General features: G+C 38.3%; 1 protein-coding gene across 2 annotated transcripts; it reads right to left on the reverse strand.

Annotated features, from left to right (window-relative positions):
- Positions 1-3,076: 3,076 nt before the first annotated feature.
- LOC127619928 (zinc transporter 8-like) lies at positions 3,077-24,769 on the reverse strand. Of its 2 annotated transcripts, XM_052092960.1 has the most exons (14): positions 24,504-24,769; positions 19,301-19,430; positions 18,633-18,739; positions 18,356-18,450; positions 16,250-16,376; positions 15,892-16,067; positions 12,770-12,920; positions 8,013-8,162; positions 6,464-6,610; positions 6,071-6,224; positions 5,568-5,811; positions 5,036-5,141; positions 3,815-3,949; positions 3,077-3,683 (listed from the first exon to the last, which is right to left on the reverse strand). In XM_052092960.1, exons 1-14 carry the CDS (start codon positions 24,652-24,654, stop codon positions 3,544-3,546), a joined length of 2,013 nt encoding a protein of 670 aa, XP_051948920.1. In that variant the 5' UTR covers positions 24,655-24,769; the 3' UTR covers positions 3,077-3,543. The 2 variants fall into 2 exon arrangements, with proteins under 2 accessions (XP_051948920.1, XP_051948919.1); XM_052092959.1 differs by lacking the exons at positions 12,770-12,920; positions 15,892-16,067; positions 16,250-16,376; ... (2 more) ...; positions 19,301-19,430; positions 24,504-24,769 and adding an exon at positions 9,744-9,975 and having other exon boundaries at positions 8,013-8,161.
- Between the last annotated feature and the right edge of the window lie 1,728 nt (positions 24,770-26,497).

Consider the following 26,497-nt stretch of genomic DNA (forward strand, 5'->3'; position numbering starts at 1 on the left):
TTGATGTAAATAGTAGTTGCATACACTCAATTAACTGACAGCATCCTACTTACTAATATCGCAGATATTGTTAGGAAAACCTCATTATTTCGAGGGAATCCGAGTACTTATAGTAGGTGCAGCCCGCCATCTAGTGTTTACACTCTATTTTACACACTACACCTATCTCAATACACCTGTCTCTTTCAAGGCAAATCATTCCACTCGGCGGCCATCATTGGAACGCTCCCGGGCAGGCTGAGCAGCTATTTTATATGTAAACAAGTGGCCAAAATGTATAGTTCCTATCTACTTGAATGGGTAAAGATCGCAATATCCAAAACGGTTGGTCAAGAATACGGTCAAAGAACATATTTAAAATCAGTAAAATCAGACAACAATGGTATCATAATTTGTGCTTCTTTAAGTCATGTCACGTTAAAAAATAGCTATTTTCAAGCTGGATCAGCTAATGCGCATGCGTGTTCTAGAGTTGTTGTTTTTTTTTGTTTTTTTTCCTAGAGTTGGTTCAGAGCCATTTGTATCTTAACTGTGATTGGCTCTTTTACATGTAAGGCGGGACTTCCTTTGCTATATATGTTGGGCGTACCAATTTCTCCCATTCATTTTAATAGCAGTGTTCCGTCTCTGCTAAAGTGTCTATAAACTGTCCTCACTTCATGTTAGAAAGAAATACAATGCAATATCCTGTAAAATTTTGCTGTTTACTTTGACCTTAAATATCGCACTAATTTAACTTTGCATTATATTCACAGATTTAACCTTCATCAAAGATTAATGGCAAGGCTTCAATTTGTCTGCTGTCAATTAACTGTTCCTTTGGTCTAAAAATATCTGAAGATGCTGTTGAATATGTGTAATTACATCAAGTATTAGTCTAGAGTTTAAAGGAACAAGTTGCATAATGATTTAAACTGATATTAAACACTTTCAGATGGAATCATTTTGTGTGATTTTAACCAAGAACTAAGAAAATATATCATTTACATTCATGCATTTGGCAGACACTTTTATCCAAAGCAACTTACAGTGCACTTATTACAGGGACAATCCCCCCTGAGCAACCTGGAGTTAAGTGCCTTGCTCAAGGACACAATGGTGGTGGCTGTGGGGTTTGAACCAGCAACCTTCTGATTACAAGGTATGTGCTTAGCCCACTACGCCACCACCAACTTCAGACTATCTTTGATAAATTGACATTGATTTTAATGAAAAAGGGGTTAAATTATGGTTTTGTAGACCAGATCTCTTGCTTAGACTACCTTTACATTTAAGCCCAATAATCCTTTATTTCCCTTCCAAAATAAAAGAAAATGACCCTCAACATAATTTAGGTAATTTGGAGTCAGAGATGCAGTCAGGTCTTTCATTATAACCCTGAGTGATGTTGTTCCTTTGAGTAGAGAACAGAGGAGAATATGCACTTATACACAATAATCTACTGTTTACTATTCTTATTCAAGGTCTGTAAAGCCACACAAGGACTCCCACTTCAAAGGGATATTTTCTCTGTATATTTTGATTATTAGCTTTGCTTGATTTGATGTCCTCATCCTGTGGACTATAAAATAATTAGACCTTGGAGGAGCGGGGTACACAAAAAGATACAGTATTTCACATGAAGGAAAAAGCAATAGGGAGCGAAATAGCGATAATGCTAATTAAACTGTTTGTCCATTTGATGGGCTTTCCTTTGAATAAAAACATCCATGGGAGTTAAGAAAGAAAACAGAAATTGCTCAAATGTATATTTATGATTTATTTCTTTGTTTAGGCTATTATAGATAGAAATACCTGGGACTGAGGAATAAGACAGATTGTAACTTGTTTGTAAGATTTATAAACATGTAATAACCTACATCAAAGATCAACAGAGAAGTATATAAAAGCCCTCCTACAGACAAATGTGACATGTAAATCTTCAGTTACCAGTTTAATTATGAGCGATGATAAAAACACAAAGTTTGACACCTGTTTCTTTTTGGAGAGACTGGTAAATGGTAAAATCAAACAAACCAGTACATAGAAGCATAATGGGGCCCTGTTTTGCATGTATTTCAATATTCACTTCAGGGAATATTCAATAGCCTTTGCTTGAGGATATCATAAAGTTTGAGATATGAAGAAGTTCTAATATCAGTGGCACTTGAAGAACTGTGAAGAAATTGAACAAAACTATTTTACTGATCAGTACCTGTGCTGATCAAAGAAACCTGATGATCACAACGTTATCTCAGTGTTACAGAAAGAAGAAGGACGCCTTCAAACAAATAAGGTCAGCAATAAGATTAACATATGCGCTGCTGGCAACAGTTATCCCTTTGAGGACAAAGTGAGAGCATGATCAGTGGTAGAATACAGTACTTTACATTATCTTTATCAGATAAACGTGCGAGTCAGAAATGACACAGATATTTAACAACAAAAACTGCATGTATAGACCAATTCCAAATCTGTCTAAAATACCTTGTTACCTTTGGCTTAGTGAGATACATTAACTAGTATATCAACTTAAAGGGATAGTTCACCCAAAAATGAATATTATTTTATCATTTACTCACCCTCATGCCATCCCAGATGTGAATGACTTTCTTCTGCTGAACATAAATTAAAATTGTTAGAAAAATATCTCTGCTCTGTAGGTCCATACAATGCAAGTGAATAGTGATCAGGCATTTGAAGCTCCAAAAAGCACATAAAGTCAGCATAAAAGTAATCCATAACTCCAGTGGTTGAATTAATGTCTTCTGTAGCAATCCAGTTGGTTTTAAAGCTCTGCGTATTCGTCAAGTACTAGGAAGTGTAATCAAGCTTAAAATCATGATTGTGCCTAGAGAATGGCAAGATGTACAGTGAAAAAGGAGTTATATTTTGGTTTGTTCTCACCCAAAACCAACTGGAATGCTCTAGAAGACATTAATTAAACCACTGGAATCTGATGTGCTGTTTATGCTGACTTTTTGTAGGTTCAAAGGCCTGATCACCACTTACTTGCATTGAACGGACAAAAAGAGCTGAGATATTCTTCTAACAATATTTGTTTGTGTTCAACAGAAGAAAGTCATTTACATCTGGGATGGTATGAGGGTGAATAAATAAGACCATTATTCTTATTATTATTATTATTTTGTGTGTTAACTATCCCTTTAACTTTCCGATCTTTTCTTACTAGAACAATTCACAACAAATGTTTAGCTGAATGAGGATTAGTGATTTACAATGCTAATAAAAATGTAAAGTGACCCTAAATAGTTCAGAAAAGAAATCCTTAATCTTCAGTCAGAGTTAGCACATATTGTTGCCACAACCTCAGTAAAATACTGTCATGTGACTCTATCTGACCCACACCAACCCCCAGATGAATACAGATACCGAGGGGTCAAAGGTCCAAGACTGAGAAGGCTGTTCATTTCAAAATAAAACCTGTGCAATATGTGTATATAACTTTAACACCACAATAATCCTCCATCAAGGATTCTTAACAATCTTTTTAATGGGTCTTTTGTCCATTTGGACTGCAGTAAGTCTCTGGGTGTTTTGCTTTTAAGGGTCTTGACAAAGGTTACAATCAGGCCTCTGGTCAGCCTGTTGTTCCAGTTGAATGGTTACCGAATGGAAACTGTAGGTTGTGAAACAGGCCTGGGTGATTTCTCTTAACACCGCCTGTGGCTCTACAGTGTCATCTGAGAAGATATAAATTAGCAAATGGTTAGAAACTCATGCGTGGGCTGAATTTAGAAATATATTTTTGCTTCAGGCTATATGCTAATAAATGCCATAAAGAGGCTGTATAGAGTTTAGGGTAAAGCGTCACCTATAGCCACATGAGCAGATAGAACAGCCTGGTTCACAGTCAGGGCCCAGATGTGAAGGTTGTGTAGAGCTTTTACTCCCTTTACTTTGAGCAGCCTCTCCCTCACCTCATTATAGTTCACACCAGCTGGTGTGCCTGTGGACAATAAAGACTTGGTTAGGAGCTACTAATTAAAACAGCTCATGTTCCAAGGAATTTGAAATGAGAATAAATAATTAGGAGCACATGAAAAATGGAATACCCTTTTACAAAATGCCCAGTGGCTGTTAAAATATCTAATGTTTATTTAGAGATATTTTTATATATACTGCTAGTCAAAGGTTTGGACAGAAAATGTATAATCTTAAACATGATCTTAAAATGTTTTTAATCTAATGCTTTAGGCATTAATGCTTGATATATAAATAGTGCATACTTCAGTGATTTAACATTTTGTGATACTACTAAATTCCCACACTTCCATTTGTTCCAATGTGGAAAATGGGAATAATAAAGAATCAGTCTGTTCAATCGTTTGACTGGTATCTTGTACATACAGTACTGTATATACATATACTGCAAGATGAGACTTGGCTTTAAAGAAAAATGTTGGGTTTAATACAAGTTAAGCTCAATCAACAGCATTTGTGACAATATTGATTACCACAAAAATGTATTTTATTTGTTCCTCCTTTTCTTTAAAAAAAGCAAACATCTGGATTTCAGTGGGGCACTTACAATAATGGGGCCAATCCATAAACGGTAAAATACTCACTGTTTCAAAAGTATAGCCACAAGACATAAACAATATGTGTTGACATAATTTAGTGTGATAAAATAACTTACTAACCTTTTCTGTGTAAAGATATAGCCAATTTTACCACTTTGTTTAATGTCAACAAACCCTAAAACAACTGTAAAAATGACGATTTTTATAATGCTTTTATGAAATTATATGCTTCACATTTTTTGCATTTAAACCCTCCAGAAATTGGCCCAATTTACTTCCATTGTAAGTGCCTCACTGTAACCCTGATTATTGCTTTTTTTTAAAGAAAAGGACAGACAAATCTAAATTATATTTTGTGGTAATCAATATTATGCCAGAAATGCTGTCTATTCAGCTTAACTTGTATTGAACCCGGAATATTCCTTTCTTGAAATTAAGTAAACTATTAATTATAATTCATAGTTTTGCCATTGAACCGGCAATGAAACAGCAATGACTCCAAGACAATTTACCTTCCATTAAGACTATAAGAATGTCCCTCAAGATGGTGAACGTGGTGCCCAGGACAAACAGAGAAAAAAGGAAGGTGCAGATGGGATCTGCAATTTTATATTCTGGCTGTAAAGGGAAAATAATTTAGTTCATTAGAAATATGCCATTAAAATGGATATATAATTATCAAATCTGGTATAGGTATTAAAACAAATGCATTCAGACAATACCAATATGCCCATATAACTGTCTGTTTTAAAGGTGAAATGTGTATTTTTATTTTTTCTCAATATAACAATACTTTCTCCTTATCCAGTTTAATGTGCAGAGTCACTATAAGAAAGCCATACATAGATTGATTCCCCTGAAAATGTAAACACTCTGGTTTGCGACACTATAAAAACATTGCTCAGTTTGAGCATCCCAACCAGCCAACATAGTGGAACAGAAATTACGCACTTCACCTGTAAGTTTAAATGTTGCTGATTTAGCATTATAAAGCTAATGTAAAGAAAAGTCATGGTAAACCGCTACCAATCGCTCACCTCTTACCTTAAAAAAGATGATGAGGGCACTGACAAGCACACTGACACTCTGTAGAAGGTCTCCAATCACATGGACAAATGCTGCGCGTACGCTAGCATTAGCTTGTTGTCTTTTGCCAGTACCTACTTCATGATGGTTAGCGTTAGCATGGCTGTGGCCTTTTTCATTCTCGTGGTCATGACTATGACCGTGGGAGCTCAGACCACCATGACTATGCCCATGGCCTGATTGATGTAGAGTGAGGGCCATTCTATGCAGAGATAAACAAACAGAACTTCAATTTCAACAATTTGATCAAATGTAAAAGCCTACAGTTAGTTAGACCACACATAGTTAAATCACTGACTGTAACATAATCAGTACTCATTACATTTGAAAGCACAGGAATAGACTTAATGCCAAAATTAAAAAGTTTGGCTATGTACTGTTATGAAAAGTTTAGGCCCATTAATAGTGTGTGTATACATTCCATAACAGTACTACACTGCAGAATGGGTTTTTTGTCTTACATAATGTTGGCTAGAACAGCACAACCAGAGGTGATAAGCATGACAGTGCCCTCAATAGTGAAGTCGTCATCAATGAGCCTTTCTACTGCCAGATACACAAGCACACCAGTAACAAGCCAGATGGTGAAGATAGACAGAAGTGCACCAAGGATTTCTGAAAATATATAGCAGTTTACTGATGAAATTATACCATAAAAACAGAAGCACTTCCAATAGAGTTCATTTGCATATGCAGCAATGGCATACTACTCAGTATGCACATTTCAATGACTTTCTAATTTGATGGTGCACTATTTCTTAAAGACTCTTTGAATCTGTCTCTAAACATCTGCTTCAGGTTGTAGGGCATATGACAATCATTTACTGTACAATTCTACAATTCAAATAATTTACCTGCTCGATGCCAGCCATAACTGAGAGTACGTGTGGCAGGTCTGGATGACAGCCACAGCGAGCATAAACTGATGATGAAGCTGGTGAGGTCCACAAGCAGGTGGGCGGCATCTGTCATCACTGCCAAACTCCCAGCAAAATAACCACCTGATCAGACAACAGTGCATATTCACAGGCAGTCCTTTGTCTCAATAATAAAAAACACCATGCATTTTAGAATAAACATTCAAATGAATTGTTGAAATGAAGTTGTTCCAAACCCGCCAGACTTTCTTTCTTTGGTGGAACACAAAAGGAGAAATCTTTAAGAATGCATTGGTTGCTCTCTTCCATGCAATTACAAAGAGGGACTGAAGCTTTCATGCTTCAAAAATAATTGTAATAGACATATATTTCAATCTGTTCCTCACTCAAAGCTATCATATGGCTTCAGAAGACCTGGAATACTCAGATGAGGCAAAACATTATGACCACTCACAGGTGAAGCGAAAAATGATGATTATCTCCTAACATGGCCACATGTCAAGGTCTGGGTAGATTAGATGGTAAGTGAAAAATCAGTTCTCATATTCAACATGTTGAATGCAGGAGAAATGAAGAGTAAAGCCTTGAGTGACTTTGCCAAATTGTTATGGCCAGACAACTGGGTCAGAGCATCTCTGAAACAGCAAGGCTTGCAGGGTGCTCCCGGTCAGTAGTGATGAGTACCTACCAACAGTGATCTAAGGAGGGACACACCACAAACTGATGACAAGGTGTTGGGCACCCAATGCTAATCAATGTGCAAGGGCAACAAAAGTTGTACCGTCTAGTCCGAACCGTCAGAAGGTCTACTGTGGCACAAGTCTCTGAAAATTTTAACAATGGTTACAGGAGGAATGTATCATTGTGGAAAGACGACAAGCTGGAGGAGGGAGTGTGATGCTCTGAGCAACGTTCTTCTGGGAAACCTTGGGTCTGTCCATTCATGTGAATGTCAATTTGACACATGCCACCAACCTAAACATCGTTGCAGACCAGGTACACCCCTTCATGGCAATGGTATTCCCTTAAGGTAGTGGACTCTTTCAGCAGTATAATGCGCCCTGCCACACTGCACACATTGTTCGGGAATGGTTTGAGGAACGTTTGAGGACTCCTTCACAGGTCTTGTAGAGTCCATGCCTTGTAGAGATGGCGCTGTTTTGGCGGCATGTGGAGGACCAACAGCATATTAGGCAGGTGGTTAGAATATTTTGGCTCATCAGTGTATAGTGCAGAAGTCATTATGGACCTCTTTCATGATAGTTTTATGGTGTTTTGTGTCCTTTTTGGAACTTGAAATCTCCAGTCTCTATTCATTGTAATTGCTTGGAAAAGAGCGGCCAGTATATTCTTCAAAATTTGAAGAAAGTTATACTGGTTTGGAATGATAAAACATGTTTATATATCACTGCACTATTTTTAACTCCATATTAAATGTTATTTTATTGCATAATCAGATTTGATTATTGTCTTGCTTAGAACTGCAATTGACGGGAAAAGAAAATAAGCAGTAAGGGGCACATACCTATGATCTCACCCACCATAAAGACCAGACAGACTGCTGAAACAATGTAGAGGCGTTTTTTGGCTATTTTTTTCTCATGTTCTCTGTCTTCCTGGGCATGGCTGTTGTCATGGCAATGTTTACCATCCTTCATCTCACCTGAAGACAAACTAGAACAGGGAGGGTTAGATACAGCCATTAACACAAGGAAACAAAGATTGAAATCACCTGAAGATTTCTCAAAGCTCTTGTTGACCTGCAGTGGGTCACTTTAAGCATTCTATATGAGATTACAATGCATAGTTCATGCTCAAATGATTGACAGTAGCCTGATTGCACATCCCCAGACATCTATTTGATGTGTGTTTACATCAGAAAGACAATTTTTACGTTGTTTTTCCCTCTGCAATATACACGTGTAAGACATACACTCACTGTGCTCTTTATTAGGAACACTACAGTCCTAATAAAATGCCTGACGTGGTCTGTTGTAGCCCATCCGCCTCAAAGTTCAACATGTTGTGCATTCTGAGATTCTATTCTGCTCACTACAATTGTACAGAGTGGTTATGTGAGTTACTGTAGCCTTTCTGTCAGCTCCAAACAGTCTGGCCATTCTCTGTTGACCTCTCTCATCAACAAGTTGTTTCTGTCCACAGAACTGGATTTTTTTTAATTATTTTTTTTTTTTGCACCATTCCCAGCAGATCAGCAGTTACAGAAATACTCAAACCAGCCTGTCAGGTGTTCCTGATAAAGTGCTCAGTGAGTATATGTCAATAAGTAGGCTATGTCTCGGATGTCAATAAAACATTCAGCATATGTCATATATATGACAAATATATATATTCTATTTTTCTCCCATTTTCTTCCCAATTTGGAATGCCCAGTTCCGAAAGCGCTCTAAATCCTCGTGGTGGTGTAGTGCCTCAATCCGGGTGACGGAGGACGAATCTCAGCTGCATCTGACCCGCGCTTTTTATCACGTGACTTGTTGAGCGCATTACCGCGGAGAGACCCAGCAGATGACTTTGAGATGTTGTAAATCTGATGTTTTTAAGATGTTTACCAGATGTTAAGTAGATTGTGATGCTTTCGAGATGAAAAGATCAAAAACAAAACATCTTGGAGATGGACGTGTGCTATGTGGGTAATCACTAAAAGTACTTAGTTTTGTTTTGATGCGTTTTTTGCTAAGAGAAGGCCTTTAAAAGATATTGAACAATTAATGTGAAACGGTATAAACAGCTTTATAGAGGCTATAAATAGCCAAAACAAAGGGTTGCCAAAAAATGTCCGATTTCTTTATCAGATGCATCATTATGCATTCAGGTGCTTTATTCATTACACATTCATTGCTTTAGGCTATACTTCAAAGTAACAAATGAGAGTAGAGTCAGTATACATTACAGTACAGTACATTGAGTAAAACCCAGCTGAAAGAATTATTCCTCTACTCTCCTCCCACTCAAATTGCATGATGGTCTGCTGTAATTTATTTGGGGCTCTGTGCAAAGTTTGCGCCCAGTGCGAAATAATCTTGTGTAACACACCCAATTTTTACTGTTGAGTTAATGAGAAGAAATGAGAGAAAAAAGAAAAGAAAAAAAAAAAAAGGAAACGAAACTTTGGGATTTTGTCACTGAAATCAGCTATGTTTAAACGACACTCAAAATCTAACTTCAATTAAATAAAAATCAATCTTTAGAAAAGAATAGCTAATAAGAAGATAGAAGAAAATAGTCCCCTCACCTTTCCGATGTGATGGTGTACATTCTGGCTCCGCTGTCCGTGACCAAATGAATTTTTTCCGGATCATTTTTGACCATGATTTGAATTTACCTTCACTACTGAGAAGATGACCTATTTCCCAAAGTTCCTTTTTAAAAGTAAAAAAAAACGTTTCTAAACTAAGAATATATATTTAAATAAAATCAAATAATTAAATGAGCGTTAAATTAGCTCCAGTCACAGCGCTGGCAGCATCCCCATGAGGTACTGAGCGAATATTTGAGACTCAGTGCAAAAGCGCTGTTATTTGAAGCCTTGTGACTGTGAACCGTGCGCAAATCGTTTCTGATGAAACTATATAGGCCTAGAGGTGTTTATTCTTCAAATCACGGAAGATCACGACAATTGCATTCTGAATCACCTCAACTGAGGACATACTAGAAAATGAGCCAGAGCAAAATAATGCGTGATGCTGTAGGCTATTTATGATGTGTGCATATATTTAATTTACTTTATGTATTTCTTTGGCGCTGTGGTAAATGAAAAAAAAAAGACAAAAAGAACTGTAAACTGTGTAAGAGTCAACTGTCGTATATGCAGCAAAAGAGGACAGTTATCACATACTCAGTTTATATTATGTCTTGTTTAGATGGGATATATAATAGGCTTAAATTTTGGTGCTCTGTGAAAAAAAAAGAAAAAAGATTTATCTGAAGTCTTGTGACTGCGCCCCGTGTGCAAATATCGAGTCTGCTTGCAAACCCATATAGCTACAGACCGCAAAGACTGAAACACTTCAAAATGGCCCATTTAGGTATCGGCAATTAATTAACTCGACACTGATGTGCTCAAAAAACATTAAACAAAACAACCGATTCGATGTAAAGCTCTTAAACAATACAATCACGTATTGCGTTGTATTTTCCAAATGATTCAATTAATCATGCTTTGACACTTATAGAAAACAGCACAATCACAACAAACTAGGACACATTTGAAAGAACCAGGGAGAGTTTGTATTCAAACCTGTAAAATACAAATAGCCTATAGTCTACACAACAGGGCTAAAGGCACATTTGATTAGATTTTATACCAAAACACTGAACAGCAACCAAAATTGCCACAACACGGTTTGTCACAATACACTATAAAAATAAATATATATAAAAAATAATAATATCCATAGGATCATTACCTCAAAATCAAACTTTACACATTGCACGCAATTTAATCTAATATTTATGCCTGACCATGTTTAAAATGTTGCTGCTGAGAAACCCTGAAAAAAAGTTTTTCAGTTTTGGTCATTCAAAAATTATTATACAAAAATAATGATAACTGTCCAAAAATCCAACAACTCTGGTATCATAAATTAAGCCAACAAAAAAAAAAAAAAACGTAATTTTCCCGGTTTGTATAGCTAATGCGCATGCCCGTTCTCAAGTTGATTGACAGGCGATATTTATTTCTAAAAGGTGATTGGTTATTTTACGTGTAAGGCGGGACTTCCTTTCTACACCCGTTGACTGTTCCGATTCTCCTATTCATTTTAATAGCAGTGGCCGGTCTCAGCTAAATAGTATGTAGTATTCTCTTAATTTGTTACTATAAAAAAATAAAAAAAAGCATCTTACGGTCTCAGAAGTATGTGCCTAAGATAAAAATGTTGCCCTAAAACAATTGTCCCTTTATTTACACAATGTCACTATTCCCCCTGTGGGCCTTTTACCCCTGGTGTGGGGTTAAAGGCTACCTCAACACCATTTCATAAGAAAATTAATTTTAATCCAAACAATTTCCATTATTATTTATTTTCATATAAATTGTCACTCCATCAATAGTCAATAAAACCATTTATTTTTTCAATCTTGATACACTTTCTGACCAGAAAATAGCCCATTGCACAATACCTTTCACTTTTATAACAATCTTTAAAAAATTATTACGAGTGAAAGAATATGCTTTGATTTGTTACGTTCAGCTTTATTTGGCTCAGACAACACACTATTTACAAAGGCTGATGTTAAAATGTACACTGGCAATTCAATAAGTTAAACATTGTGGATTCACAGGCAATGTTCCTTCAGACCCCACAGAGAAAGTCCCATTTTTACTGTCACAGTTAACCAATGAGGGAGCAATTATACAGTAAAATGCACACAAACACTCTTGCTTTAACCAAACAAACCCACAGGGACGAGGAACAATTGAATCATCTTAACAAATGCACCTGTCTGCAGATAAAAGGGGGATAGGATGACAGTTCAATCTATTTGTTTGATCAATTAAGATCAATCGTGGCTTGCAGGCATTTTTTCATTTTTTCAAATGTTGAAAATATTATGATCTCATAATTACAATGAAATACATCCAAAGAGATAACATGTATATTTTGAGGTACCAATGCTAACTGCAAAGCACTCAAGATTAAATACATTTATTAGCTACATCACTAACAAATGCTATACAACTTTCAGTTCAGAAAAAAAGGGGCTTTTTGGTATGATTGCCATACTAAAATACTGCAGCTGATTATACGATACTGAAAGTAATATTCACTGCAAAGATACAAAACTAATGTCATCACAAATTTGGGGATCTTAGGTAATATGAGGTCAGTTGAAGAGGAGTTTGAGCTGGTAAAAAGAGATCTAACCAAACTGCCTGTATCTTATATTTGTGAGTAAAGATAGACTAGAATAAAACAACTGCAGGTGTAAAAATTTTAAACTAATTCTTGTATAATTTTAAGTACGTTTCAAGAGCAAAACAATTGAGAAAGAAAGGTCAAATTGCTGCCACAAACGGACTCGTTTTGTCAGAATTGTTTTGTAACACCACAGGGACACAATAACACAAGGATGACGCTGATCATTTAAACACACAAGCAGCCATGGACTGCATATTGGACAAATCCACTAATAGTATAGTGGAGAAAGGATGTCAAATTCCAAATCATGGGACACTCGAAAGTAAAGCAAGAGAGGACAGTCAGTAGAGACAAGGAGGTTTGATGATTGGGTGAAAGATCTGAGAGATAACGACTCAATCGGAGGGGCTGTAAAGATCACCAGAGGAGGGCAGGCGGACATGACCACCCATGACGCTCGGAAGCCTGGAGAGGTCCGGGAGGCTGCTGAGACGAGACCGCAGCTCTTTCCGTACCAGGGACACACGTGCCAGTTTATGCTTGTATTCCTGAAACAAACATGCACACAATGCTGTTACGAGTCTGAGAACTTACTGGTTGTGCATGTGGAAATATTACCAGAAGTATATCAGCAAAATAAAAATGTACGATTTTCCAAGTTTTGGGATGCAGTACAATGTTTCTTGTGTAACTTATTATTTTATTTATTTTTTTGCTTTGAAAGTTAGATTTTTTTTTTTTTAATGAGAAGAGCCAAAAAGAAAAGCAAACTCTGACTGGAGTTTACTATATCAAGTAAACTAAGATTCAAAAGTGAAAAGCCTGTTATTACATACATTACACATATAACAGGTTTGGGAGGCATTTTGACTGTTCTCACATTAACCCTTTCCATAATCAATCTTTTTCATACAGGTGTAAGAAAGAAAAATGTGTAAGTTTTGAGTGCTATATTTATATACTGTACATCTCTGAATGTGCCATGTGAAACACACCTCAGACAACGCACTAAAGTGCCAACACACAACAGACAGTCAGTGTACACAACATGATGAATTCCAGCATTGGTGACCCTTTAAATTTCCTACTGCTTAGTTGGCATCAGCTAAAACATTTGACAAATGTTAAACAACCACTATTCCATAATGCAAATTAACTAAAAATAGGGATACTTTTAACTTAATTTGGGACATGTGATCTTGATTTATTTTGTACATATTTTAAATACTTATTAGTGTAATGAATAAAGCACTGGAATGCATAATGCATCTGATAAACTCCTGACTATTGAAAAACTTAAATTCAAACAATCAATAACTAAGAACTAAATCAGATGGGGCAGTGGTGGCTTAGTGGTTGAGACTTGGGGTTACTGACCAGAAGGTTAGGGGTTCAAGCCCCAGCACCACCAAGATGCCACTGTTGGGCCCTTGAGCAAGGCACTTAACTCCAGGATGCTTTGGGGGGGATTGTCCCTGTAATGAGTGCACTGTAAGTTGCTTTGGATAAAAGCATCTGCCAAATGCATAAATGTAAATCTATTTTGTCTGTCATGGTTTATCTTTATTTATAATGAATCTGAAAAGTTCCTATATAGCTACCAATATTTCCCATGAAACAAAGTAAGGTCAACATTTGGGAGTAAAATGATGGGGACATCAATTACTTAAATGTGCCATTTCAATAAGAGGTTGCATCACTGAATGGATAACCCATTGTCTGCAGCTAAACTTTAAGGGTTTCAAATTAAAACTAATAATATATTAGTAAAAATGCATGAAGTAGGTTTTTAAAATAACTATTTTAAGATGTTTATTGTCACACTTCTAGTCCTTGATATACTTCAATGGTACAATAGAATAACTGGTTACACTTTACAATAATGTTAGATCCCATCATTAGTCACTTTATTTTACAGTGTCAGCATTCATTTGTATATGCACAAGTACAATGTAATATTAACCACATGAACATATTTCGTAGCAGTTTTGTGCAACTGCATGTAAATACACATGAACGAACAATGGATGACTGTTTGTTTACAGTGTGTATTATATTGTTTCATGTCATTTTTCATTGTTAGTTCTTGATGTATTAAATAGTGTTAACATACAGCTTTTAAATATCACAATGTATATGTCGGAATTTACATTAACCAACATTAACTAATTCTGTCATGGTATTGTTTATTGTTAGATTTGTTACTACATTGTTACTTACTAAAGTGAATGTATATTTCCTTGTTAAGCATTACCAAATAATTGGTTTCTTAATTTGCTTAAAGGGATATTTCATCCAAAAATCACTTTACTCACCATCAAAAGTGGTTTTAAATGTTTTCAAGACAATCTCAGCTCTGTAGGTCCATACAATGGAAGTGAATGTGATCAGCAATTTCAAACTCCAAAAATCTGATAAAGTCAGCACAAACATAATCAATCAGATTCCAGTGGTTGATTTAATGTCTTCTGAAGTGATCCAGTTGGTTTTGGGTGAGAACAGACCAAAATGTAAGTTCTTTTCTCTATACAACTTGAGAGCAGTCTCCTTAGCAATCACGATTCAAGCACGATTACACTTCCTACAGTGCCATCTAGCACTTTGCTTATGCATCAAGCACTTGGAAGTATAATCTAAATTGAAATCATGATTGTGCCTAGAGACTGCAATGGCAAGATGTGCAGTGAAACATTTGTTATATTTTGGTCTGTTCTCACCCAAAACCAACTGGATCGCTTCTCAAAACATAGATTAAACCACTGGAGTCGTATGGATTAATTTATTGCTGACTTTATTTCCATTTTGGTGCTTCAAAAGGCTTGATCACCATTCACTTGCATTGTATGGACAAAGAGCTGAGATATTCTTCTAAAAATCTTTGTTTGTGTTCAGCAGAAGAAAGTCATACACATCAGGGATGGCATGAGGGCGAGTAAGTGATGAGAGAATTTTTGGGTGAACTATCCCTTTAACTACTGAAATAAATATAGAATGTATTTGTGAATGCAAATAGCCAGCAAGTAAAACACATTGCACACTCAAGAGATTATTGTCTTTATTTTTATTTGATCGGTAAAGATGACATCAGGTAGAACACAGGAACCTCGGTACCTGTTGGCAAAGGCTTGACAATAAAGCAGTTACACATTAATGTGCATAAAACTTGTCCGAGAAGGTTTATACTTACCTACACAGTACTTCTCTCATGCTCAGGGATTGAAAGATAGACATTTAGGTCTGAAATTCTTTGCTTGGACTAAATGACTTTGGAGTTTCACAGCCCTCTATGGCCAGAGCAAACCCAAATATATAGGAATGTCATGCTGATTTGACCAAGGGTGCAATTTCAATTCAATAGCACAATGGTGAAACTAATTGTAAATGATCAGTGTTTAGACTGCACATAGTTCCAAAAACAATTGAAGTGGAGAAGGAGAAACTGATTAGATAAGTAGAGATTATAGAGGAATAATAGTGCAAAAACAAAAGAGAATATGTGAAGTTAGTAAATTTACCCACTTCTAGTTTCTGCTCGTTCTGGGCCAGTCCATCTTTCTGGCTCTGCAAAAAAATGGCAAGCGTGCGTGTAAGCTGCCGTCGGTCATCGATCTCTGCCGCCAGCCGTCCGCTATAGTCAGCCAGAAGCATGCAGGCCTCTTCCACCAGCCGAGAGAGACGCTCCCCTGACTCTTTATCTGACAAACACAAATGGAACAATCATAACACGGGAGAAGCAATTTGATGGTATAACGAATCAAACTGGAAAATCATTCCATCAACATCAGTGAAAGGCTGACCTGCAGTCTCTTATAAGCAAGGCATAATCACGATTGTTTAATCAGGTATGTTAACACAACTATTTTAATGATGGCCTCACCTGTAACTTTATGTAGTAGAGAGGTGTCCTGTACTTCTGGGGGTAGAGCAGAGATCCGTTGACGAAGAACAGCATCACTCGAGGCTGCGTTCTCAAGCTCCTGCAGAGCTCTGATCAGTTCTGCAGTCTGAAACACACAGAACAATTATTGACATGGAAGAATAACGGTTGAAACACTCTACACGTGTAAGTGAAAAAAGATGCAATTGCTAGGCCACTGCATTGCCGAAGCGCGGTCTGGCTGAACATACTTATTACATCATTATGATAACAAACCTCAGTACTCAAGGGGGTGATAGAATTACCTTCGAAAGTTGGTGCCATTAAACTAGATAGCTTACTCCTCTGGTAATTTGCTATACATCTATTGACTATTTCACTTTATCTCAGCAATATTCTTTTCGAGTAGTTGACTTGTAAGAGAAAACTCCCCCGTAGAAATGGACAGCTCACTCTAATCTCGCTATAAAGGCCACTTAAGGCAACACTGAGAATGCAACGAGTACTTGCGTTGGTTTATGAATTGGGAACTGATACATTACAGAATGCAACGACGCACAAATTGGAGCTTGCGTAGCAAGTTGCGTCTGCATTCACGTACTTGTTTAAAGTATCTTTCAGGCTTAAAGATGCGCTTATACATATTAGCAGTGTTTCCACTAACGGGCCAAATGAGGTCATACTAATGCGTGTCAGGGCCAGTTGCGTTCCCACTGTCACCTGGGCATCAACGTGCCTCCTCAGGGCTTTCTCTGGGCCGCAGAGACATAGCGCGTGTGGAGGCTTCATACATCCACCGGGGCATCCACGCTCAACACCACGCGCCACCGAGAGCTAACCACATTATAGTTACCACGAAAACGTTACCCCATGTGACACTACCCTCCCTAGCAACCGGCCCAATTGTTTGGTTAGGAGACCTGGCTGGAGTCACTCAGCACGCCCTGGGATTCGAATTTGCGAACTCCAGGGGTGGTAGTCAGCATCTTTACTCACTGAGCTACCCAGGCCCCCTAAATCAGTGCTCTTTTGAATATTTGAGCTGATGAAAATGTGCAACGTCAGATCGACCCAGCGTCTGCCTAACAAAGATGTGATTTAGTAAATTGTCGCCAAACTTGCAAAGATGTGTATCCAGCGCACAACTGTACAGGTTCAGAAACAAAAGAAATTGTGGGCAGTGTAAATCTGTGTTCATTTCTGAAACCTGCAAAATATATTGCAAACGCTATAGTTAGACACGTTGTAAATCCACCAAAGGCTGAATAAGGAAGAGAAAAAAAATTAATAGGGCTTGTCCTATTATTTTCCATTTTCAAAAACTTTGCTAGCTGAATTGTAATGATAAATGATTTCATATTACTGCACTGCTCAGCGTGGACCACTAGCGGGTGCGTCTCTATCGGCAAGGGTTTATGAATTTAAAAATTGTTTGATATACAATGAGTACTTTCTAGATGAACTTGATAATTTATGGATATTGATTTCTAGATAGTTTAGATAAAATGAAAACCTACACAGGCTAAGAATTATTTAGCAGTTTTCTTATTCTATTATTTCTGAACATCTGGGTTTATTAGATTTGAATTTATTTTACATTTACACTCTGTTGACAAATCCCCCCTGTGGTGCATTTGTACATTTTTCTCTTGCACACCTTTGTTTCCTATAATGAAAAGAACTTGGATTTCTCTAACCAGGTTGCCTTGTATTCTAATAAATAACATACAATTTGAATCATGTTGGAGTACATTTAAAAATCCAAACGTGAATAGTCCAACTTTGATAAAATTCTAAATTATTTTTTTTTGCCATATCGCCCAGCCCTAGTTTTAGGGCAACACTGTGGGGCTATTGGCCTGATGGTTGGAATGCAGATCTATTTTGATATCACTTATCAGCTCGAGGTCCGAAGCTATTTGCTCTGGCTGACCAGTTGATAGCCCTGTCTCGCACTGGATTTACTGTAGTAATATTGTATTAACCATGACTAGTAACCATGTAGTAAACATGTTTTTTTCTTTTTGGTAGTAACCCAGTTCCTCCAGTAACCCCTGGAGGAAAAGTGGCAATTGACATTCAAACAGAGGCCTGAACTTTCAGTACCTGTGGAGGCTCTCCAGGGGAGCTTTGGGAGGCAAAGTCATCATTGTTCACCTTAATCTCTTCATATGGTCTTTTCTTGGCCTTCTTTTCTACCTCTGTGGGTCATGAGCAGATATTCTACATGAAACAGACTTTCTAAAGCAGCAAGTATTTATAAATGTTTACACAGGATACAGTCATTGTTCTGGAATCTAAGTACTATTTTTAATAGCCCTTGATAAGATTTAGCTTTTACATCAGTGACAAAAAGAATATGACCTTGTGGCGGTGTACTTACGCAGGACCTCAGTGAGTTTGATCAATACATCATTCTCATACACAGCTCTTTCCTGCCAGATGGACAGAACTCTACTTAAATGATCCTTACAGCCATCCTCTCCTTCACTGCACAAGAACAGATGGAAACATGGTAAATATTATTTTACCACAGTAAGAATCACAACACCACATGGTTGCACATTGTTTTTGGGCCAAATCTAACTCGCCTAATAAAACAAAAAAATAAGTAATTACAGAGATAGTTCACCAAAAAAAAATATGTATTCCGTCATTTACTTACCCTCAGTTTTCCTAACCCGTCAAGACTTTTTTTTTCCTTCCATGGAACAAGACCTTCATTCACTTTCAACACATCTTTTCTTTCCAATAATGAAAATAAATGGTGACTGGGGCTGTCATTCTGAATAAAGAAAGTTATACAGGTTTGGAATGACACGAGAGCGTGTAAATCATGACAGAACTTTCATTTTTTAGTGAACTATCCCTTTAATTCACTAAAATTCCATTGAAGGTTTATGAGGGGAATAAAACCACAGTATTTCACTATTACACAGCAAGGAGGAGGCCCTATGTATCATACGATGTGTTAAACAAGCTAAATAAGAACAAAATGCAACAGGCCATTTTTGAATGGGAGCAAATAGCATGTACTTTGGTCTGACTCACCTGGAGACATGCTTGAAAGCATCAACAATGACTGGGGCAAAGTCATGTGTAAACTCTGGTCCTTTCCTCTTGCTGTTCTGTATGACATCATTCGCAAGATACAGGAAGGTCAGCTTGCGAGAGACCTGGGCTGAACCGAGAGAGAAAAAAATAAAACATGTCTTGATATAATCGGAAGTCTGGGCTGGAATAATTCTTAAATATTTGTTTTTTAAAGAAAAAAAAAAGTGAACCAATCAACAAGCATCTATCATCATCGAACACTTGAACATAATCAAGATTTGTTTTCAACTTCTGCAATAAAATTATTTGTCTATATTTCTTCACTGAGACATTAATTTTGGACAATGAGGAAACAAATCTTTTGAAGCAACTAAACGGCATCAAAAAGTAATAAGCATTGTAAACCCTGATGTTAGGCTGTGAAAACTGACAGTCTAGGCTCTGCGTATACGTTTTGAGCGACAGACGCATTGTTTGCTTGTTACTGATTGTGTGAACACAAAAACCTGTTATGGAAACACACCTTCACAACAGAAACAATTAGATCTCTGGAGAGATAGAGGGTCTAAAGTTAGCTCTTTTATCCATTTACTTATAAATATTATTGTGTACTCAAATGCACAATATTCAAACATCAAGGCTTAGTAGCCTTCTGTGCAACAGGCCATGTAAGTGGCACAAAACCATAACCTGTTAACTGTAAAGGTGTGCTAATAACCATATAATAACTTCAGCTCAGCACTTTAAAAGGAGAGAATGTTATCATGAGAACAATTGAAATTAAATCACAGCACCAAAATAAGCAATCAAATATGCCTTACAGTGTTCTCCGCTTGGTCGGGTTATTCTGAAGCTGATATCTTATTCAATTAGCCTAGAGAGCAACTAGCCTAAACTACAAAACCAAAAGTCACTGGGCGAAGGCACTGAATCCTATTAATTTATTTGAACACTGCTATTCCAAGCAGTAATCTAAAACTCTTATCGTTGTGCTAACTGTTGACTAGGCCAAATAAAAAAAAGATCCAGGACCAGGTGACAGACATGGTATTGATTGGATGAGGAAAAGCCCAAATTAGCAATCACTGATCATCAGTCCTCTCTTTATAGAGTAGCACCATGGACCACGTTTACAAGCACTGAAGAAAACCATTTATTCCAGGGTTTTTGCAGAAAGAGGCATTCTGAAATGTCATGTACAACCCCTGGCAAAAAATATGGAATAACCACACTTAAGAGGATGTTCACCCAGCTTTTTTATGTCATAGCAAATAAACAAATCACAGATATGACACAAACAATTTTTGTTAAATAGCTGAACATTATGGCTTCATGAAACATCCCTCAAACAAATTAAATTACATTATTAGATTTAATGGCATATTTTTATCCAGATCAATTTGAGGAATCCTTTAGATTTTCCAGGCAAAAGCGACCAGCTCCCTTTGCCTGTAGACTGATATTCATGCGATCTAGGAAGCCCTGATAGGGCTTAATATTTAAGTTGCGTTACAAGCCATTCACACAGTGGCAAAAAAAAAAAAAAGGTGAATATTACATGAAAACTTTTACATATCCCCCACTTAAAGGATTAGGAGAATGTGGTTTCACATTGCGAAAGTCAGCAAGGAGGGACAAATTATTGTGCATCTGTAGGATGTGCTGGACCAACAAGTCCGATCCACAGTAGCTCCACCTCACAACGTACAGGACTTGGAAGGATCTGCTGCTAATGTCTTGGTGCCAGATACCACAGGACACCTTCAGTGGTACTGCAGAGTCCAGGCCGCGTCAGGTCAGTGCTGTCTTAGGCACGCAGAGGACCAACAGTATATCAGGCAGGTGGTCATATTGTTTTGCTCATAGGGGTACACCCATTTATACACGGCAATTGAAAATATCGATTATTGTCCCTAACGTCCATGTACATGCACTCAAGTACACTGCAGGAATTCTGGAGTTTCAGGTAAGAGGGAACCCCCACTATTCCAGCGCAATTCCAATGCAGGTCACGACTGAAAGTTAAGGAGAACAGCAACAACTGGAATATATGGAAGTAAAATGAAGCAATAGAGAATATGATGCTAAATCATCACTGGGAGACAAAGCAAAACAAAACCACAAATCTTAGGGTATACTAAGCTAATTTTCTGGAGAAAAAAGCTAGTCTGAGACCTAAAGACTGCAAGTTTGACCAATTTCAAAGGTTTGCACCTACTGATGAACACAACAGAGCTGATCCTAGAACATAGATTAGTATATAATTTTTAAAACTATACATTATGCATTATCATTATAATGGTGTCATAAAGGGTGGTTATGCAGGATTAGACTAACTAAATGTTAATCTTGCCTTTGAATGAGATAAAAGTGGAAAGAAAACTGTGCACGCCTATGATTAGCTACACTTGCAACCAGAAACTGCATTTCAAAAATGGTCTCGTAAAATAAATGCCAAACCTTTAGTTTGGTTCCTTTAGTTGTCCGTCTTAGTACCTATGCAATTTCTGATAAGAAACAAAAATAAATAGCAATTTTTAACAGAAACTGAAAACAAATCTAACAAAATAAATAAAACCACAGTGATTACAATGAGCTTTTAATTGGTAAATCAGTAAAACAAAATCTGTAGTCATTCTACCTCGAAAGATATGTATGGTTGTCCAGGCAAAGGAGGTGTACAACCTTTGGAAATAACTCAGAACTTACCATCCAAAAGGGGGTCTAATAGAAATGGGCAATACCACTTATTTTCTTTTCAATCCGATCCAAAGTACTTTTAGGCCAATATTGCTGATATCAATACCTCTATTAAATTTAATTTTGGATAAAATAAGTAACTTTATTATTACTTAAATTTTTTATATATTTATGGGCCTAAACAGAAAATTATTAGGCTGCTTTGTTTACCCTTTAAAACTTATTATGAGCCACATTTAAACCTCTCCTGGATACTACAGTAATGCTGTAGTAAAACCATGGTTAATTGTATGAAAACCTGGGTTACTACCAAAAAGAAAAAAAACATGTTTACTACATGGTTACTAGTCATGGTTAATACAATATTACTACAGTAAATCCATGGCACTTTTTTATAGTGGCATAATTTATTTACGCGTATTAAAGATCAGTATCAATGTTTTAACAACTCTGAATTTAAATAAACCTGTAAAAATTGTCAACCAACCCCATTATAATACGTCACGTCTAGGTTTGTCATTAATTTCTCTGAATAACTCCAGATGCAGTCAGTTGTTTAAACATTTATAATCTTCATTAATAAATTATACCCTTATATAAAAATTACCATTGATTTACTGTAGTATTATATTGTATTAACCATGACTGCAGTAACCATGTTTTTTTTTTTCTGCTTCTTGGCAGTAATGAAGGTTTTGATACAATTAACCATGGTTGTACTACAGCATTACTGTAGTATTCATATGGTAACTTAATTTTAGTAATAGTAACCATATAATAATATCTATGGTTAAATTTGAGGTTCTATATGTGGCTTATACTAAATAATTTTGAAAGGGTAAACAAAGCAGCCTAATAATTTTCTGTTTAGGCCCATAAATATATACAAAATTTAAGTAATAATAAAAAAAGTTAATAATTGTATCCAAACAATTTGTAAAAATTAAATATAATAGAAGTATCATATTGGTATCAATATCTGCGATATTGTGAGCCTGAGTAGCTCAGCGAGTATTGACGCTGACTACCACCCCTGGAGTCATGAGTTTGAATCCTGGGCATGCTGAGTGACTCCAGCCAGGTCTCCTAAGCAACCAAATTGAACCGGTTGTTAGGGAGGGTAGAGTCACATGGGGTAACCTCCTCGTGGTTACTATAATTTGTGGTTCTTGCTCTCGTGGGGTGCTTGGTGAGTTGTGCGTGGATGCCGCAGAGAATAGCATGGGCCTCCAAACGCAGTACATCTCCGGGGTAATACGCTCAACAAGCCAAGTGATAAGATGCGTGGATTGAAGGTCTCAGAAGTGGAGGCAACTGGGATTCGTCCTCCGCCACCCAGATTGAGTCACTGTGCCAAAAGAAAATAAGTGGTATCGCCCATCCCTAGTGAGCGCTGTCTGACTGCTAGCGTATTTTAGCATTTCTGGTGCATCAAGATGAGCAGAAGAAAAAGTAGTTCCGGTGCCATGCAACAATTCGCTCATATTATAATTTTTTTCCACTTCAAAGAATATGATATTCATTAATATACATGTAATCTAAGTAATATCACTTGATAAAAAAAAAAACAACACGTCAGAATCAATATTTTATGGGAGGATCGATATTCTTGATACCACATCAGTATCGAAACATAGTTTTGATCCACCCATCCCTAGGGTCTATCTCTTCCTAAACTAAGCTATAACTTCTGACTGTGGGAATTTTACCTTGGAAAAAATATCCAGAAAATAAAATACAGCCCAAACAAGGTGTTAGTAATTTCTGTGGAGCATCCACTACCAGTATCCTCCACTAACTCATGCTCTTTCCAAAAAGATGATCAGCCAGATTTTAAACCATCTCAACAGCCCACATTTGGGCCACATGCAGCAAAGTGAAGGGATCTGGGTAGAGTCAGTGTACTGCCACTCTTCCAGTAGCTTCCACTTGACCAATAAAAACCTGCTATTAATAAATGCTGTGTTCTAAAACCTAAAGAATTGCCAAAAACTGTAGGCAGTAGGGAACCAATTGTGGGGATGCTTCAAAATGGCTGCCAGGTCAGTGGGTGCATCAATAACTACAGAAAACATCCCTAATGAAGGTATCAAATAAAATATTTATTCTGGTACTTACTACAACCTTATCTGCAGTAGTAAAACTTAAAATGTATGACCACAACTGTCCAGTCCTGACTAAACACATGTCGGTTGTTGAGTTTCTTAGCCATTTCATTTCTGATGCATACTGGGTTAACGCAGATTTGCGTGAAAAAGTCAGGAATTGTGGGTTTGGCTCAGTAACAATGTAAAGCTAAGCTGTAGACTTTAGTATGCAAAGGAATCGAAAAATATTGCAGATGAGCCAAGCTGTTAGCTTATAAGAGATCACCCTATGATTAGCTTATTTGCTACATTGGCTGTTTAATTTCATATCATTTTTAAAACTACAAAGCATGACACGAACACGCGTTTAAAAGCTATTTAGGTGTCTGGGAGTAAAATCTACCTCTCCTTACCTTTTTTCAGCTCGTTATACCAGACTTTGACGATGGTTTTGGAGTGTTTTCTGTGGTGAATGAGCCACAGTGAAAGAGTCTGAACGCTTTGCTGGGAGTTACTCAATTCTGATAATTTCTTCTCCAAAGCAGACTCCGAGAAAACGGACATTTTAAATTCTAAATAAATATTTTGGGGAGAAAAAGGCTCCTTGCCCACACCAGGCACCCGAAGGTTGCTGTTTTAAAGCTGTAACTGCTCAGACTAGCTACACACATTCCCTGAGTTTACCACAGAGCATGCGCAGTATCACCACGCACACACACCAAGAGGCTGTGTTACAAATAATAGTGAGCTGACTACTTGCACCAAGTATAGGTCCCTGCGGAACAGTAATTGGTGTTTTCAAATCAGTGGGCGTTTCCAAACCAGGATGGGCGTTTCTAAACTATCCAATAAAGGTAGGGAATCTCAATGGTTTGAAAATACTGGCTGATTTTTACAGACAATTTTACAGGTAGACTTCTGTTTTGTTTATCCTTACAACAAAATAGCCATGTTCCCTATCGAGAGGTCTCTCCTATTGCGTAAGTAGCTTACGCTATGGGAAAACTCCGTTTCTCGAGAAATATTGAAGTCTTTATGTAAAACGCATTGCAGCTGCACAGCAGACAGCGATGAGCGAGGCAGCTCGGTCATTGGCTGTGCCACGGCAACTGCTCGAACCAATGACGGGCGACTCTGAACGCTGCCTGCGTTCAGCGCTCAGAGCCTGCCGAAATTAGCATAGGCAGGCTATTTAATGGGCACCCGTCATGCGAAGTTCCTTTATATTTAATCTCCTTCAGCGAAGACCTTCTCTTCGCTGGATCCTCCGGATTGTTGGAGTCTTTCGCGCCGTTGTCAAGCTTACAGCGGGACTGCTAAGAGGACGCCGGCGCCTTCAGCCGCCGAAGCCTTCTGCTACGCCATCCGGCGCGCGATCGCATATCCTTTACTGCAAGCGCTGCCCCGCGACACTTTTAAAAGTAAAAGAGTAATTTTCCAAGGCGTTGTTTCAAATGCCTTCAGCCTGCGCCTCGTGCAGAGGCCCTCTTCACGACGGAGATCGGCACATCATCTGCACTCGCTGCCTGGGTCTGGACCACGCAGAAGCTGCACTCATTCAGGGCGGATGCCCGAACGCGACTCCTTGGGCCTCGCCGAGCTGGCGCTTCGCTTTGCCGCTTTCACCGCAAACAAGCCGGCTTCCACCGTGCTGCCACCTGCGTTCGAGCCGCTCAAGAAAAGCGCCGCTCACAGAGGCTGCCAGAGCACGCCGACTCGGTGACGCCACGCCGGCCCAGTCCCGCGTGCATCACCGCTACCAGAAATCTCCCGCCGCCAGTCCATTTCACGAGGCGGACCTGCACCCCTCCAACAAAGCGGTGGGTCTCGTCTCGCTCGGCACATCACGGGACGACGATGGAAAGGATGACAGCCTCTCTCTTGACGCTGCATCCGACGACTGGCCGGGCTCGCTCGACCCCGCGCCATCGACATCAGCGGACACGAGCGCTGGCACCAGCATGGACTCGAAATCGTCCAGTATCCTGTCAAAAGCCGTGGAAGACCTCGGGCTCGACTGGTCTTCCCGGAAGAACCCGCCACGCAGCCGGCTGGACGAGTGGTTCCTGCAGGGCGCCGGCAGGCCCCGACAGAGACCCTCTCCTTTCTTCCCTGAGGTCCACGACGAGCTCACAAAGTCGTGGAAAGCCCCGCACTCTGCTCGCCTAAAGCCTTCTTTTTCTTCCTCGCTCTCCTCAGTGGACGGCGCAAGAGAAAGAGGCTACGAGGCAACTCCGCCCCTCGAGGAGACCGTGGCCAACCATCTATGCCCACCCTCCACCGCTGGATGGAAGGCCAGAGCTTCTCACCCCTCGAAGCTCTGCAGAACCACCTCAGCTCTCGCCGGTCGCGCATACGTCGCCGCCGGCCAAGCTGCGTCAGCGCTGCATTCGATGGCGGTCCTACA

This window comes from Xyrauchen texanus, chromosome 26 (assembly GCF_025860055.1).
Source record: "Xyrauchen texanus isolate HMW12.3.18 chromosome 26, RBS_HiC_50CHRs, whole genome shotgun sequence".
NCBI classification, from domain to species: domain Eukaryota; kingdom Metazoa; phylum Chordata; class Actinopteri; order Cypriniformes; family Catostomidae; genus Xyrauchen; species Xyrauchen texanus.

Excerpts from the sequence above, each read along its gene's own strand:
- LOC127619928 (XM_052092960.1), bottom strand. The coding sequence starts at position 24,654 with ATGTCCGTTTTCTCGGAGTCTGCTTTGGAGAAGAAATTATCAGAATTG. Across the intron at positions 18,451-18,632 it reads CAAACTCACTGAGGTCCTGC|AGGTAGAAAAGAAGGCCAAG; the intron begins GTAAGTACACCG and ends CATGACCCACAG. Across the intron at positions 5,812-6,070 it reads GCTGTTCTAGCCAACATTAT|AATGGCCCTCACTCTACATC; the intron begins GTAAGACAAAAA and ends ATCTCTGCATAG.